Below are 17,500 nucleotides of genomic sequence, written 5' to 3'. Positions count from 1 at the left end.
AGCACAGGTGTTCTCTTTTTCACTGATCTTCAGCTTTATGTTAACATCCACTGGGCAGCTGATTTCCACAACAGTGCACAGTTTCTCTTCTCAATCCCAAATCATTATATCGGGTCTGATGTTCTTACATTTTATTGAGGTCTTCACTGGGACATTCCACCAGTATTCCTTTTCATGGCTTCTACCATTTGGATGGCTTGAGGCTACAGTAAAAGACACTTGCCCGAGGTGCCATGCAGTGGGACTGAACCCAGAACCATGTGATTGGGAAGGAAATTTCTCGCACCACAGCCTTACCTACATGGCTTGTGTGTTAATAATAGCAGATAAACTTCACAGTTCTATGTAAAGCAATATCTGTTTGCAATGTTCCATGGAAAACGTGTCTGGATTAGGATAAAATATTTCCTTGCATGGAAATAGGTGAGGGTTAGTGACAGCAAGTGCATCAGGTTCTAGAAAATCTACCTCGAATTCCATCTGCCCCATTCAAACGGTGAAGTGGACATTAAAATGATAATTTGTGACCCTTCCTATCATTAACTATTACCTGTTTTTTTAAAATAAAGCATTTTGACAAATTTCGTTATACAGTGTCCTAGCTACAACATCATGTTTCATCAGTAGATAATACTTTGATGAGATTGTCAGACTACTGCTTATGATGTGGGTGATGTCTTTGGTGTTAACCCCACAAAATCTGCATTGGGTGTCACATTTTACTGCTTTTCCTGCATCTCTGTCCCTTTTGTGCATCAGGTATTTGGTTGATATTTTCTGTTGTTGGATTGCTAATGCATACCCTTCAAAGTGGGAGGAAGTAATCCAGGTATTGGACCATGATAAACAGCTTTGATGATCGATGTCACTACCATTTCTGATCCTTCTACTAACATGTCCGTGCATGGTCTTCTGCTCATATAGGCTCATCCTTTCTTCTGATGATCTGTTACGGTAAAGTCTTGTGACTTCTCTGGGCATGTATTTAAGGTTATCAGACAAAGAATGTTGCTCAAGGAGCTGCCTTCCATGTCTTATGATGTTATCAGCCTCATGTATGCAAACTTGGCCAACGGATGCACTTCGAAACTTGGTGATTAAAGGATGTTGCCAAAGGGATATGATGTGACATTGAAAGGCATTTTGGATTGATGTTAAGCCTCTGCTGCCTTGTTTTCATTTTAGGTAGAGGCAGTCTATGTCACTGTTTATGTGGAAATTATGTGTGCTTATGGGTATTTTCCAAGTTTTCACATCAGTGGCTCAGATCTCAAGCATCCAATCATGCAACCGAAATGTTGGTACAAGTACTGGCACTGTACTTATACAGTGTAATTATACTTACTTATACTGTACTTATACTTAAAGGTGCGAGCTGGCAGAATCGTTAGCACGCTGGGCGAAATGCTTAGCAGTATTTCGGTCTGCCGCTATGTTCAGAGTTCAAATTCTGCCGAGGTTGACTTTGCCTTTCATCCTTCTGGGGTCGATTAAATAAGTACCAGTTACGCACTGGGGTCGATATAATCGACTTAATCCGTTTGTCTGTCTCCTCTGTGTTTAGCCCCTTGTGGGTAGTAAAGAAACAGGTATTTTGTCTGCCGTTACGTTCTGAGTTCAAATTCCGCCCAGGTCGACTTTGCTTTCCATCCTTTCGGGGTCGATTAAATAAGTACCAGTTAGGCACTGGGGTCGACGTAATCGATTTAATCCCTTTGTCTGTCCTTGTTTGTCTCCTATGTGTTTAGCCCCTTGTGGGTAGTAAAGAAATAGGTATAAGTACTAACACTGCAAACACATTGTGGGCCACTGTTTCATTGAATGCAGAGAGTTCTGAGGTCCAAATTTTCTTTATTCTGCTGTAATATTCTTTAGTGACATGTACTTTGTTATAGGTGCCATTGTGAAATATATTTTCATCCACCCCTAGGCACCTGTTGTATTCCTCGTCAGATATAAGGGAAAACAGTCAAATAATTGGAGATGTTGCTAGGTGCAGGAGTGGCTGTGTGGTAAGTAGCTTGCTAACCAACCACATGGTTCCGGGTTCAGTCCCACTGCGTGGCACCTTGGGCAAGTGTCTTCTGCTATAGCCCTGGGCCGACCAATGCCTTGTGAGTGGATTTGGTAGACGGAAACTGAAAGAAGCCCGTCATATATATGTATATGTGTCTGTGTTGGTCCCTCCAACATTGCTTGACAACCGATGTTGGTGTGTTTACGTCCCCGTAACTTAGCGGTTCGGCAAAAGAGACCGATAGAATAAGTACTGGGCTTACAAAAGAGTAAGTCCCGGGGTCGAGTTGCTCAACTAAAGGCGGTGCTCCAGCATGACCGCAGTCAAATGACTGAAACAAGTAAAAGAGTAAAAGAGAGAGAGTCTGGTTTATAGTTTTCCCCCTTTTCACAGCCATACAACAACATTTATCCTGACCAAACTCCAACCCTACGTCCTTTGAAATTGTTGTAACTTGGTCAAGGCTCTTTTTCATCTCATGCACATTCTTTGCATAAAGTTTTAAGTCATCCACAAAGAAACAGTGTGTAATTTTGGTATTTCTGTTTCCTTGTGAACCAGTGAGATACCCTTCAGACTTCCTTAACACAAATGACAAGGGGTTTATAGAAAGTATGCGCAGGAGTGGCTGTGTGGTAAGTAGCTTGCTAACCAACCACATGGTTGCGGGTTCAGTCCCATTGCATGGCATCTTGGGCAAGTGTCTTCTGCTATAGCCCCGGGCTGACCAATGCCTTGTGAGTGGATTTGGTAGACGGAAACTGAAAGAAGCCTGTCGTATATATGTATGTGTATGTATGTCTGTGTTTGTCCCCCTAGTATTGCTTGACAACCGATGCTGATGTGTTTACGTCCCCGTCACTTAGCGGTTCGGCAAAGGAGACCAATAGAATAAGTACTGGGCTTACAAAAAGAATAAGTCCCGGGGTCGATTTGCTCGACTAAAGGCGGTGCTCCAGCATGGCCGCAGTCAAATGACTGAAACAAGTAAAAGAAAAGAATAAAAGAAAGAACATCTCAGAGAGTTCTCAGGGAGTTTCGGCGTGACACGGGATGCGACAAGGCTGGGCCTTTGAAATACGGTTACAGCTCATTTTTGCCAACTGAGTGGAATAAAGTGTCTTGCTCAAGAGAATGTTGTAACTAGGTCAAGGTTCTTTTTTATCTCATGCATATTCTTTGTATGTGGAGGCGCGATGGCCCAGTGGTTAGGGCAGCGGACTCGCGGTCATAGGATCGCGGTTTCGATTCCCAGACCGGGCGTTGTGAGTGTTTATTGAGCGAAAACACCTAAAAGCTCCACGAGGCTCCGGCAGGGGATGGTGGTGATCCCTGCTGTACTCTTTCACCACAACTTTCTCTCACTCTTACTTCCTGTTTCTGTTGTACCTGTATTTCAAAGGGCCGGCCTTGTCACTCTCTGTGTCACGCTGAATATCCCCGAGAACTACGTTAAGGGTACACGTGTCTGTGGAGTGCTCAGCCACTTACACGTTAATTTCACGAGCAGGCTGTTCCGTTGATTCGGATCAACCGGAACCCTCCTCGTCGTAACCGATGGAGTGCTTCCATTCCCATTCCATTCTTTGTATAATTCTTAAATCATCCACAATGTGTAATTTTGGTATTTCTGTTTCCTTGTGAACCAGTGAGATATCCTTCAGACTTCCTTAACACGAATGACAAGGGGTTTACAAAAAATACAAGCAACGTCAGAGAGGCTATCCCCTTGGAATATGCCTTTGCGATACTGTGTTCTATCGGTGATAATAGAGTCACTCTTTGTGATCAATTTCAAGACGGTGGCCTACGATGTAGTCAGGTCAGCTAAGGCATTGACTGTTCCCACTGGAACTTTAGCAAGTTGAAGGGCTTCTAGCATCCATGAGTAGGGAACAGAGTCAAAGGCTTTCTTGTGGTCTAGCCACATTGAAACTAGGTCTTTCCTATGCTCTTGTACCTCTTGCATAACACATCTGCTTCTATACTCAGTAGAAATAAGGCATCCCCAAAATTATTTCAGCGAGTTTAAATTGATTTCTTTTGTGCCATAAACCATTTACCATTTCTGTGGTGTCCCACTTCTTTTGGTACCCTCAGCCCATGCTTATTTTAATGGTAAATCCAGTGATACCCAATGGCATAGCTCTCACATTCATTAACCCTTTAGCACTTAAACTGGCCATATCCAGATCAAATGTCCTACCTGTTTTATGTTCAAACTGGCTGGATCTGGCCTTTCACACCTAGCCTTCAATGTTATTCCAAAAATACATAATCGCATCATTGAAATCTTGAAATCTATGAGATAATGCCAGATTAATTCAAAATGATGTAGATAAATAAGCATTATATTTGACAAAGGCGCATGGCTCGGTGGTTAGAGCGTCGAGCTTACGATTGTGAGGTTGTGAGCTCGAATCCCGGACCGGGCTGTGTGTTGTGTTCTTGAGCAAGACACTTTATTTCACGTTGCTCCAGTTCACTCAGCTGCAGAAATGAGTTGCAACGTCACTGGTGCCAAGCTGTATTGGCCCCTTTGCCTTTCCCTTGGATAACACTGGTGGCGTGGAGAGGGGAGGCTGGTATGCATGGGCGACTGCTGGTCTTCCATAAACAATCTTGCCCAGACTTATGCCTGGGAGGGTAACTTTCTAGGTGCAAACCCACAGTCAGTCATGACCGAAGGGGGTCCTAATATTTGACAAAATAATCTGAACACCAAAGGGTTAAGGAATATAAGCCACTGTACTGCAATAAGGACTAGACCTTGTGCTGGGCCCAATCAATCATATTCTAGGGTCTGTATAATATAGGGTTTTCTTCTTACAAATGCCTGGTTTTGTGTCTGTGTTAGAAATTAAAGCACAGTAGTGGATTAGCAGAATGGCTTTAGGGATTTAGTTACAGGTTCTTATGCTTTTAGTTCAGGGTTCAAATCCTGTTACGGTCAACTTGGCCTTTCATCCTTCCAAGGGTCACAAATTTTTATGCTCTTAGTTTATGGCACAAATCCTGTAGAGGTCAACTTTGTCTTTTATCTTTTTAAGGACCATTAAAATAAAGTACCACCCAAGTACTGGGGTCGGTTAAACTGTTAAACCCTTGCCCTAAAATTATTGTTGTAATAAAAAGTATTTAGTCTTGTCTCTGTTATTTTCTGAGTTCAAATCCTGCAAAGGACCCTTTGCTTTCTTGACCACTTAGGCATGCCTATGTCGAAGATATAGGAGTCTAGGACATTTACCTCCATGGACAATGCCCATCCCCCAAGGACAACAGATAATGATTAAAAACTTCTTAATGTATTGTCGTCAGGGGTAATTGCCCTGATATATATACACATATAAAGCTGAAGTTGTCTGTGTGTGGCAGGTTTGGTAGCCTTCAACTAACACTATCTCCTCCGAGACCCTGCGGCGCAAGTTGGCCAAAATCGAGAGTATGATAGAAGGCTTGCTCTTCCTTCCATAGAAGAAAAAAATTCATGTTAACACCAAAAATTAATTACATCAAAAAGGTGCTTTTCTTCTATGAAAATCCCTATTTTTTACGATTTTTTGACTGCTGTGTCGTCATTTTTTGGTGTATTTCAACCAGAAAAATGTTCACTGAAAGAGAATAACAAGCTACATAATGCAAAATTTTTACTTTTCAAAAAAGATTAAAACTATGTCAAAACTTTGTTAACGCGACATCAAAGTCTGCCGTTTTAAGCACAACTAAAAAACAAAACCAATTTTCTCAATAAAGCCAAGAAAAAACAATGTTTTATAAACACATTCTACCAGTATACGAAGTTTAAAAGTGTTTAGTTAACTAGAAATTGTGTTGACATGTGCCGTTCAAAAGGAAAAGATCCCTTTTGACTTCTATCCAATGGGTTTTTAACCCAATATTGTTTATTTTTGAAACCTGGAGCCACATGAAGTATTTTACTTTGCTCAGGAATACAACACCCAGTCCAGGAATTGAAACTACAATCTCATATGATGAGTGTAATTCGCAAACCGTTAGGCCACTTACATTAATGATGGGGGAAAAAAAAAACTCAAATTTTTCAGTAGTTTAAATGCCTTTAATAATTCTCATTTATGTTACACGTTTATACAATACAAAAATATATTTTATACATCTATATATATAGGAATACACATTGTGTGTATACATGGAAACATACAAAATATACATGGATATGCGTATATATATACATACATACACATAGGAGTGGCTGTGTGGTAAGTAGCTTGCTTACGAACCGCATGGTTCTGAGTTCAGTCCCACTGCATGGCACCTTGGGCAAGTGTCTTCTACTATAGCCTTGGGCCGACCAATGCCTTGTGAGTGGATTTGGTAGACAGAAACTGAAAGAAGCCCATCGTATATATGTATATATATATATGTGTGTGTGTGTGTGTGTGTTTGTTTGTCTCTCCCCCCCACATCGCTTGACAACCGATGCTGGTGTGTTTATGTCCCCGTAACTTAGCAGTTCGGTAAAAAGAGACCGATAGAATAAGTACTAGGCTTACAAAGAATAAGTCCTGGGGTCGACTGAAGGCGGTGCTCCAGCATGGCCACAGCCAAATGACTGAAACAAGTAAAAGAGTATACATACTGATTACACACACGTACATAGTTTTTACTTAATTCAATCATAGACTGCGACCATGCTGGGGCTCTGTCTTAAAGAACCTTAGTTGAATGAATCAAAACTGGTACTCTTTTGCTGAACTGCTAAGTTGATGGATAAAAACACTCCAACACTAGTTGTCAGATACAAAGACACACATATCTTCAGTAAATCATAAATTTGAATCCCCCCTCCCCATTTCTTCAGACCTTAAAACCTATTGGCCTATGGCCTCTCTCATAAAAGGCCATAGGCTGATGGGTTTCAGGGTCTGAAGAAATGCTGTAACGCTAAGTGCTTGATGGACATGAATCCCAAGTTATCCCCCATGGACTGGCCATATATATCTTTATATATAAGAAATTAAAGAAGGAAAATGCACATGCTTTAAATAGTTTTAATATATTTTGTGTTTGTCGACCGGTTTTGCTTTTGCTAATCATGACATTAAAATTTTACGTGCTGGTGGCACGTAAAAAGCACCATTTGAGCGTGGCCGTTGTCAGTACCGCCAGACTGGCCCTCGTGCTGGTGGCACATAAAAGCACTCACTACACACTCGGAGTGGTTGGCATTAGGAAGAGTATCCAGTTGTAGAAACTCTGCCAGATCAGATTGGAGCCTGGTGCAGCCAACTGGTTCACCAGTCCTCAGTCAAATCGTCCAACCCATGCTAGCATGGAAAGCGGACATTAAATGATGATGATGATGATGATATATATAATAGGGAAAATAATTCCAAAACTTACAGGGAAAAATTCAATTTAACAATTTTAAATCAAATTTTACAATTAAACTGCAATAACACTGAATTAAAATATTTATACAGAACTGTGAATGCATTATTTTGGTGGTCTCTGTATATGTGTGTGTGTTATGTATGTAAGTATCTTCTGTATAATACAATCAACAAGACCTTTCCTGCAATCCCTAAAAAAATTATACACCCCCACCCCAAAAAATCGTGCTTTATAAACAAAGTTCCCTGCCTCAGGGTGAGACAAGTGGTCCCTGGTCACTGTTCTTTCATTCTTGAATTTGCCTATGTACATAAAGAAGGTCACAAGATTATCCACGATGTTTGCAACGACAGCTCTGGACACCTTTTTGAGTTCATTGTTCGCAGCACAAGTGGACAAACCAACACAGCACCCATGACTTTAGCATACATTTTTTTGTCTTTTCATGCTCAGAATTGTCAAAAGCACGGAACAAACTACCAATATCAGTCGTTAGCTGTTAACACAAACGAGACATTTGGGATTTCTCTTTCTTTATTTTTTTCCTAAAATTTTTTTCATTTGACAAAAAAAAAAATTTATTCTCTTGCATTAAAACTTTTTCCATGTGAGAAAAAAAAAAAAAAAGAGGTCCTTGTAAAATTCCATGCTTCCTGAAATTCACCAACAAAATACTCTTCGCATACCCATGCACCCTTTTTGCTTTACGGCATTTTTACTGTTCACTTTCCTATCATTTTTTTCTGCTTCATTCCATAGACTTTGCATGTATTTCTTGCCTTCATTGTCGTCTTTGTTCAGCCTACCTATTCCTTTCTGTCCCCTCTTTCTCAACTAGTTACAGTGCACCTTTCACCATTCACTTTCGTCTCCCCTTTTACTTTGTGTACTTTCCATGTACTTGTCTTTATTGCTGATTTCTGTTCCGTCTTTCGTAACAAGTTATAGGGAACCTGAGCATTGTATACAATAACCTCATCCTTGTCATAATACACATTTACATTTGTGTGTATATATATATAGATACCATGATAGATCGTAAGCCACTACACACATTTTTTTCTCTCCTTGTTTTCTGTGTCCCTTTCTGTAGAAGAGCGTAGGCTCGAAACATAAAAGACTTTTTCCTATTCTTGAGTGTTATACTAATACATCTGTTTTGTACACCACCTGTCTTCATCTTTTGTTTTTTTCGTAAAATCTCCCTATATATATATATATATATATGTGTGTGTATATATATATATATATATATCTATATATAAACGGCAGTTTGTCTGTGTGTGTTTCTGTGTGTCTGTTAGGTTGTACCCTCACTCTGACCACGGCTTTCAACCAATTCTGATGAAACTTGACACACACATAGCCCAATGTCATAATTCAAAACTAACGCAGCGAAAATTTTGAAAAGTTCCCCCAGTTCTGAAAAAAATCGATAAATTCGACATGGGTCGAGAATCAGAAACACAAACCACAGACTGTCTAGGGGACGCAACTCGACCTTTTTAACTAAAAAAAATTTACCATAATTTTTTTCCCATTTTTTGGCTATAACTCTCTAAAAATGCTTTATAGTTATTTCCCTTACAAACCCGAGCAACGCCGGGCGATACTGCTAGTATATTTATATATGTATGTGTGTGTATTGATGCTTTTATCACGTCATACCTTCGTCATCAAGATTTCCTAAAACCTTCAACAGATCTTGGCCTCTTTGAATTTCTGGCTGAGAATGTTCATGACATCCTTATGGGAACACGAGTTTGATTTCTTCACGTTTCCATAGTGTTCTTTGACAAACAGGGCAAACTTGTTAGGGGTACGTGCTGGTGTCGCCTCTGAGCCGCCCTTGTTGGAATCACGGGTAGAATCCACAGTGGTCACCAACACAAAACGGCCGCGGCAGTACCCACAGACCTTCTTCGTCGTGTCCAGAGACTTGGAGTGGCGCCCAAAGCTGTAACCACATCGGACGCACTTGTAGGTGTACTTCTTGGCGATTTTATAGCTGTGGCAACGTTCAATAATCGGCAGTGCAGAAGGATAGCGCCGGTTCGCTCGCCTTGCCCAAGACTTCCAAAGCGCACCGTGCCCCTCGTGACTGCCGTTGAACAACCAGACTGCAGCATGGCACAGTTCATGGATAAGCGTATCACGTACCCGTTCGGCTGTGTCACACACCTTGGTCGCCAGGTTGACTTCAGCTGACCTCACCTGGGTTTTACTTAGAGTGTTAGTTTTCTTTGTTAGCTTGCAGTGACCAGCTGTGGTCAGTAAACGTTTGTTCCAGACAATTGGGAAATCTACTGGGAACCTGTTATCAAAGATGGTTTCGTTGTAAATTGCAAACAGCTTTTTAACGAGTTGCAATCGAAATTGCTTAAAGTATTTCACAAATTTCCTCGCTTCTTCATTAACGTATCGTAAGTTTTCGGTACTTTCTGACAAAGATTCCAAGAAGACAGTGTAGCCGTCACCCTGACACTGTTTGTTTGTCTTGTGCGAAAGTGGAGGCGGTGCCTGGTGTAAGTACTTCAGCGTCGGACAGGTTTGAGGAACTTTGCCGCCACGTGGAACATTCGGTAACACATTGTTCACAGGTGTGGACCTTTTATCCCAGACTGGAGTTTTCAATCCTGTCACAGTTGATTTAGATTTAGATCCAGTTGAAGAATTAGTGCTGGTGCTGGGAAATACAGATGGTTTTCTAAACACACCGTCATCACCACCGCTAACGCCATGCTTGCCAGTTTTGGTTTCCGGTTTTGGTTTGGCATCTTTGATTGGTTTCATACTTCCAGTTGATCGTTTTTCACAGGTATTGGACTGGCGTGGGTTTTCCTTACAGACCGATGACGGGGGATTATTGTCAAAGGATCCCTTGAAAGGTGAGATGCCTGGGCTGATTGGTCGGATGCGGTGATAGAGTGATACAGAGTATTTGTCATCAGAATCGCTGTTTTCACTTGACGATTCTGAATCGGAGACAATGAAAACATCCATAGACACAGGTGATGTGGTTGGCTTTTTGCGAGCCGGCGTCTTCATTTTGGTCAGAAATGCCTCAAATGTATTGTCGTCATCACTGCTGCTGTCCGATGACATTAACAGATTCGGGAGGTTCCTTTGTTTCCCTTGTTTATCGTCCGCATTGTTGTTGTTATTGTTGCTGCTGAAGTATTTTTGAGGACGCAACTCCGACTGGCAACGTCTCTCTTTGAGAGCTGCTAAAGGTGTTGCAGGAAATCCGCCAGAATTGTTCAATGGTTTCTTCCCACTTTTAATATCCGAAAGAAGCTGATGGCCAGGACGAGATGGAGTATAATCATGAAAATCACCATCATCACAATCGATGATATAATCATCATTTTCGTTGTCATCGTCATCAGAAATGAAGAATTCTTCAACAGAAAAAGGAGTCTTGTTGGTTGACGATGGCATCGGTTGAGTTTCCTTGTTGTTGCAAAACCCATCAGTGTCTTTACTGCTTCCATCTTCTTTACCAAAATATTTATTAGTGCCAGATCTTTGTATTGAACTGCCAGTTGAACATGGGCTCTGAATCTTTCTTGGAGTCGCAGATGTGCCAAGTGAAGGTTTAGTGGCCAAAACAGCCTTGCTAGGAATATCCGGCATCTTCACAGTTTCAGCAATCGCAGGAGGTGTTTGAATTGTTGTTGCTGTTGTTGTCAAAGGACTTTTTTCAAAGGTGTTGCTAGTGTTTGAGGTATTGGAAGCTGAATCGCTACTGTTCAAAGATCTTTCGGTTGTCGAGTCATCAGATGCAAACGAGATCTTCTTGCAAATACTAGTCATCGAGGCCAAGTCATCGGAAACAGACAAATCTGATGGGCTTTTTAGGCTGTTGCTATTTGAGTCATCACTGTGCTGACAGGATGGCGAATGTGGTTTAGGTGGCTGGGAAAATACAGAAGTGACCAAACTTGTCTTGTCCTCTCCTATTTTGTCATCATAATCATCATTCTTATTATCATCCTCATCATCATTATCATTATAACCATTATTACTCCTAGTCAAGTCTTGGCTATCAAGGCACTCCAGTGTTGACATTGCTAAGAACAGGTTCTTTTCTTCCTGTGATTCTGAACCAACATGGATTTTCCCAAGAGTTTTTCCACCAGTTTCATCCAGCAAATCTGTTTTCGTATTTTTCTTGTGGTTACTTGCAACTTTAACGGCATCATCATTGCAATCTCCACTGGATCTAACATCAGACTTCCCAGAACCACCCTGCTTCTTCGTAGTAGGCTTAGACTTCTTCACCTTTGACGACGTGGACAAAGAGGTGGCGGCAGTGTTGGCGGCGATACTGTTCTTAGAAGAGGCGCCGATGTTTTTCGTCGTGGACCCTTTCTTTGCACTCTTCTTGTGCTTTTGTTTCTTTGTCAAAGAACTAATAGCAGAGTCTACATCACCTAATTGCAGCCAACCCAACTTTTCACTCATTTGCAAAAACATCTCATCAACATCGACATCATTCAAAGACATGATGGCAGTTTGTTTATTTCCTTTCTTAAAACCAGCTTCTGTTGTCAACCAATCAATGACGTCTATTGAGGTGAAAACATTCTGTGCCCTATGAATATGTCCCTCGTTTAAGAAACAGGGATCTTTTCGGTTTGAACAGCAGGTTTTTAAAATAATTTCTAGGTAACTAAAAAATTTTTAATCTTCGTATACTGGTAGAACGTGTTACTTAAAACATCTTTTTCTCTTGGCTTTATTGAGAAAATTCTACAGTTTGTAAGATGTTTGTTGTTTTTTTCTTCTTCAATTTCTGCAATTTCAACCAATCAATGACGTCTATTGAGGTGAAAACATTCTGTGCCTTATGAATATATCCCTCGTTTAAGAAACAGGGATCTTTTCGGTTTGAATAGCAGGTTTTTAAAATAATTTCCACGTAACTAAAAATTTTTTAAACTTGGCTTTATTGAGAAAATTCTATAGTTTGTAAGATATTTGTTGTTTTTTTCTTCTTCAATTCTGCAATTTCAACCAATCAATGACGTCTATTGAGGTGAAAACATTCTGTGCTGTATGAATATGACCCCCGGTTGTTCTTGTTAGAAATTATAAGGTACTGTTTTGCTTATCTGTTTCAATTATTAATATTATTCATACCGCTGCTCCGTTAGTATTTGAATTGTTCCAAAGTGTGGCAGACGCGGCTATCGCATACAGTGAAGACAAAGATGATGGTGTTGGTGATGACGATGATGTCAGTTAGGGGTTATCGTTGCTGTATCCCTTGTGTTGATTTTCTTGTTTTTTTTTTACTCCTGTACTTCAGTGTTGGTGTTGGTAGTGACGCCAATAACGAGGTTTCCGCTGTTGATATGAGTTCATCAATTTATAAATTGGTTTGGTGAAGACCGATGGCAGTAACAGCAGTGAATTTCAAAACAGTTGTTTCTGGGACGTTATTCCTCTTTGAGACATTATGCAACTGGTTCCTAGTTTAATGTGCCGGCTGCCTGGATAATAGAAAACAAAGAAATAAAAAACGTGTTATAATTCCAAGCCAAAAAAACAGGGACAGGATCTTTTCGGTTTGAACGGCAGTTTTTTCCTAGCGGTGTCATATGAAATTGTCACCCATAATTATGACCCTAGTATCGATCTATTGCATTTCAATCTATTTTAGGGTTAGGGATGGGGGGAAGGGTATCTTTTTTTCTTCACAAATGTAAATAAGCCCAATATGTTTCTTAAACGAGGGACATATTCATACGGCACAGAATGTTTTCACCTCAATAGACGTCATTGATTGGTTGAAATTGCAGACATTGAAGAAAAAACCAACAAATATCTTACAAGCTATAGAATTTTCTCAATAAAGCCAAGAGTAAAAGATGTTTTATGTAACACATTCTACGAGTATACAAAGTTTAAAAGTGTTTAGTTATGTGGAAATTATTTTAAAAACCTGCTGTTCAAACCGAAAAGATCCCTGTTTCTTAAACGAGGGACATATTCATACGGCACAGAATGTTTTCACCTCAATAGACGTCATTGATTGGTTGAAATTGAAGAAGAAAAAAACAACAAACATCTTACAAACTATAGAATTTTCTCAATAAAGCCAAGAGAAAAAGATGTTTTATAAACACATTCTACCAGTATACGAAGTTTAAAAGTGTTTAGTTACGTGGAAATTATTTTTAAAAAAACTGCCGGTCAAACCGAAAAGATCCGTACTCAGTACCGTTAGCCGAACGATATTGTATTGTTCGTTGTTATACTGAGAAAAGAAAGCAAAGTGTGTGGGGGTGTATAGTACGTTCCACAGAATATGTAACTTATATATGAAAGAATATATAGAAGTTTATGGAGTACAACTGAAATTCGTAAAATATATGAAATTTGAATGGAACAAAAAACTAAACGGTTATACGTAAATAAAAGTAAGAATATTAAATATTATACATAAATGCTAATCAAATGTTCGTGCTTAAACTTATATCATTTAAAATAGTTAATTCAGTGAAAACGAACATAAATTATATACACAAGTTTGATATTAAATTGTGGCGATCTTACGATACGAGTACCGTTTGTAAGATCGCCAATTACTCTATGATGGAAAAAAAAGTAATTATAAACGATATTACATATATATACATATATATATATACACACATATATATATATACATATGTATCATATATATACATGTTACATATATATACATATATATACATGTATCATATATATATATACATATGTATCATATATATATATACATATGTATCATATATATATATACATATGTATCATATATATACATATATATATATATACATATGTATCATATATATACATATATATATATATATATACATACACATATATATATACATATATACATACATATACATACATATACATATATACATACATGTACATATATACATACATATATACATACATATACATATATATATATATTATATATATATATATATATATACACGGGTAACTATGTGTGTATAAATGTCATTAAAATTTCAGAAATATTAATCTCGACGAAAAGTAAAAATATTTTCACGAAATCACCAGCTATATAGGTATATAGTTAAAAATTTAAAAAATTATAAAAATATTTTAAAATATATTTACGGAAGGAAATGTCAAATATTTACAAAGACCAAAAAAAAAAACAGAACCTTGCCATTTTCAAATTTGGTGACAATTAGGGAAATCACGCAGAGCTAGCGAATATTTACGGGTGTTAGTTTCGAAGAGACAGCATATAAATCTTTTCGTACATACATGTATGTTTGTAATATAAAGTACTTACGGTACCTATGGCGAAGGATCGCCGTGGTTTTTTTTTTGTATGTATTGTATTGTGCATGCGTACGTGTGTGTGTAAATAGGCGCAGTCATGAATGTGTGGTAAGAAGCTTGCTTCCCAACCACATGGTTCTGAGTTCAACTCCCACTGCATGGAAACTTGGGCAAATGTCTCTCTCTCTCTCTCTCTCTCTCTCTCTATATATATATATATTATATATATATATATATATATACACTAGCAGTATCGCCCGGCGTTGCTCGGGTTTGTAAGGGAAATAACTATAAAGCATTTTTAGAGAGTTATAGCCAAAAAATATCAAAAAAAAAATGCATCAAAAATGGAAAAAAAAATGATGGTAAATTTTTTTAAAATCGTTGACTCATCGTAGACATTTTTAGAGAGTTACTTCCCTTATATAATAGCGAAATAAATGCATTAAAATGGAAAAAAATGATGGTAAATTATTTTTAAAATCGTAGATTGATCGTAGACGTGCGCTAATACCCAGAAGGGCTCGATATGAATCACGACTATAAGATACCCGGTTTTGGTTAAACTGCACCGCAAAATGTGGGAGTAGTTAGGAATCTAAATCGTAGGAGACAGACACTCAACCTTACTTTTATATATATACTAGCAGTATCGCCCGGCGTTGCTCGGATTTGTAAGGGAAATAACTATATAAGCATTTTTAGAGAGTTATAGCCAGAAAATGCATTAAAAATGGAAAAAAAATGATGGTAAATTTTTTTTTAAATCGTTGACTCATCGTATACATTTTTAGAGAGTTACTTCCCTTATATAATAGCGGAAAAAATGCATTAAAATGGAAAAAAATGATGGTAAATTATTTTTAAAATCGTAGATTCATCGTAGACGCGCGCTAATACCCAGAAGGGCTCGATATGAATCACGACTATAAGATACCCGGTTTTGGTTAAACTGCACCGCAAAATGTGGGAGTAGTTAGGAATCTAAATTGTAGGAGACAGACACTCAACCTTACTTTTATATATATACTAGCAGTATCGCCCGGCGTTGCTTGGGTTTGTAAGGGAAATAACTATATAAGCATTTTTAGAGAGTTATAGCCAGAAAATGCATTAAAAATGGAAAAAAATGATGGTAAATTATTTTTAAAATCGTAGACTCATCGTAGACGTGCGCTAATACCCAGAAGGGCTCGATATGAATCACGACTATAAGATACCCGTTTTGGTTAAACTGCACCGCAAAATGTGGGAGTAGTTAGGAATCTAAATTGTAGGAGACAGACACTCAACCTTACTTTTATATATATACTAGCAGTATCGCCCGGCGTTGCTTGGGTTTGTAAGGGAAATAACTATATAAGCATTTTTAGAGAGTTATAGCCAGAAAATGCATTAAAAATGGAAAAAAATGATGGTAAATTATTTTTAAAATCGTAGACTCATCGTAGACGTGCGCTAATACCCAGAAGGGCTCGATATGAATCACGACTATAAGATACCCGGTTTTGGTTAAACTGCACCGCAAAATGTGGGAGGAGTTAGGAATCTAAATTGTAGGAGACAGACACACAACCTTACTTTTATATATAAAGATTTGTGCAACAACTAAAACATTCGGTTGTGCAAACTGTTTGCACAGGAAACCTGCCCTGTGTGGCGGTTTTTGCCGTTTTTGTGGATCTGTTTCAGCTTTTTTAGCGATTTCTGTTTTGGCGACTTCAAGCCATGAAGACGTTGTTCTAAAAGAACGCTGGTCTCCTTGACAACGTTTTACGACGTTGATTTCCCTACCCTGCCTTCCCCACAGCTTCACGAGGGAGGGAAGAAGGGGAGGAGCTACACAGGTGCAGGTGCGAGCCTGAACGCCAACGCCGCCACCGACACACGAAAAAATTGGAAGAATCCAGACGACAGCTTCAGCCACCACCACCACCACCACCACCACCACCATCACCACTACCACCATGACCATCACCACCACCATCACGAAGACCACCACCACCACCACCACCATCATCACCACGACGACGACCACCACCATCATCACCACCACCACCACCACCACCATAACCACCACAAACACGACGACCACGACCACCATCACCACTACCAGCACCACCGCCACCACCGCTGCCACTACCACCGTCTCCACCACCACCATCATACTATGCCTCTGCTCTCTCTCCTTTTGGCTACTAAATCCATTACCATATTTCACAAGTACCATCGCCATACAATATTGCCTTCAAAAGTTTGTGTTTGGATAATATTTTTTAAGTAAAAGTTGTGCAACAACTAAAACATTCGGTTGTGCAAATTATTTGCACTGGAAACCTTCCCTGTGTGGCGTGTTTCCCGATTTTGTAGAATTTGCTTTTGGGCTTTCTTAGCCATTTCTGTTTTGGTGTCTTCAAGCCATGAAGTCGTTGTTCTAAAAGAACGCTGGTCTCCTTGACAACGCTTTACGACATTGATTTCCTTACACTCCCTTCCCCACAGCTTCACGAGGGAGGGAAGGGGGAGAAGCAAACAGGTGCAGGTGTGACCATGGACGCCAACTCCGCCGCCATCGACACACGAAAAATTATGCATTAAAATGGAATAAAAAATGATGTTAAATTATTTTTAAAATCGTAGACTCATCGTAGACGCGCGCTAATAGCCAGACGGGCTCGATATGAATCACGACTATAAGATACCCGAATTTGGTTAAACTGCACCGCAAAATGTGGGAGTAGTTAGGAATCTAAATCGAAGGGGACAGACACTCACACAACTACAGTTTTATATATT

General features: G+C 39.3%; 2 protein-coding genes and 1 long non-coding RNA gene across 4 annotated transcripts in view; 1 reads left to right on the top strand and 2 right to left on the bottom strand.

Annotated features, from left to right (window-relative positions):
• LOC115226061 (MARVEL domain-containing protein 1-like) overlaps positions 1–17,500 on the top strand; it is a 347,770-nt gene that overhangs the window by 187,946 nt on the left and 142,324 nt on the right. The window lies entirely within an intron of this gene.
• On the bottom strand, positions 8,940–12,015 carry LOC115226059 (acidic repeat-containing protein-like). Its single transcript, XM_029797034.2, has one exon. It carries the CDS (start codon positions 11,897–11,899, stop codon positions 9,086–9,088), a length of 2,814 nt encoding a protein of 937 aa, XP_029652894.2. The 5' UTR covers positions 11,900–12,015; the 3' UTR covers positions 8,940–9,085.
• On the bottom strand, positions 12,468–14,617 carry LOC118768425. Its single transcript, XR_005004239.1, has 3 exons — positions 14,581–14,617; positions 12,536–12,888; positions 12,468–12,494 (listed from the first exon to the last, which is right to left on the bottom strand). It is a non-coding gene; the product is annotated as an uncharacterized LOC118768425 (long non-coding RNA).

Source organism: Octopus sinensis, linkage group LG29 (genome assembly GCF_006345805.1).
Source record: "Octopus sinensis linkage group LG29, ASM634580v1, whole genome shotgun sequence".
Lineage (NCBI taxonomy): Eukaryota > Metazoa > Mollusca > Cephalopoda > Octopoda > Octopodidae > Octopus > Octopus sinensis.
Note: the sequence above shows the minus strand (reverse complement) of the source record. Positions and strands in the feature narration are given on the sequence as shown.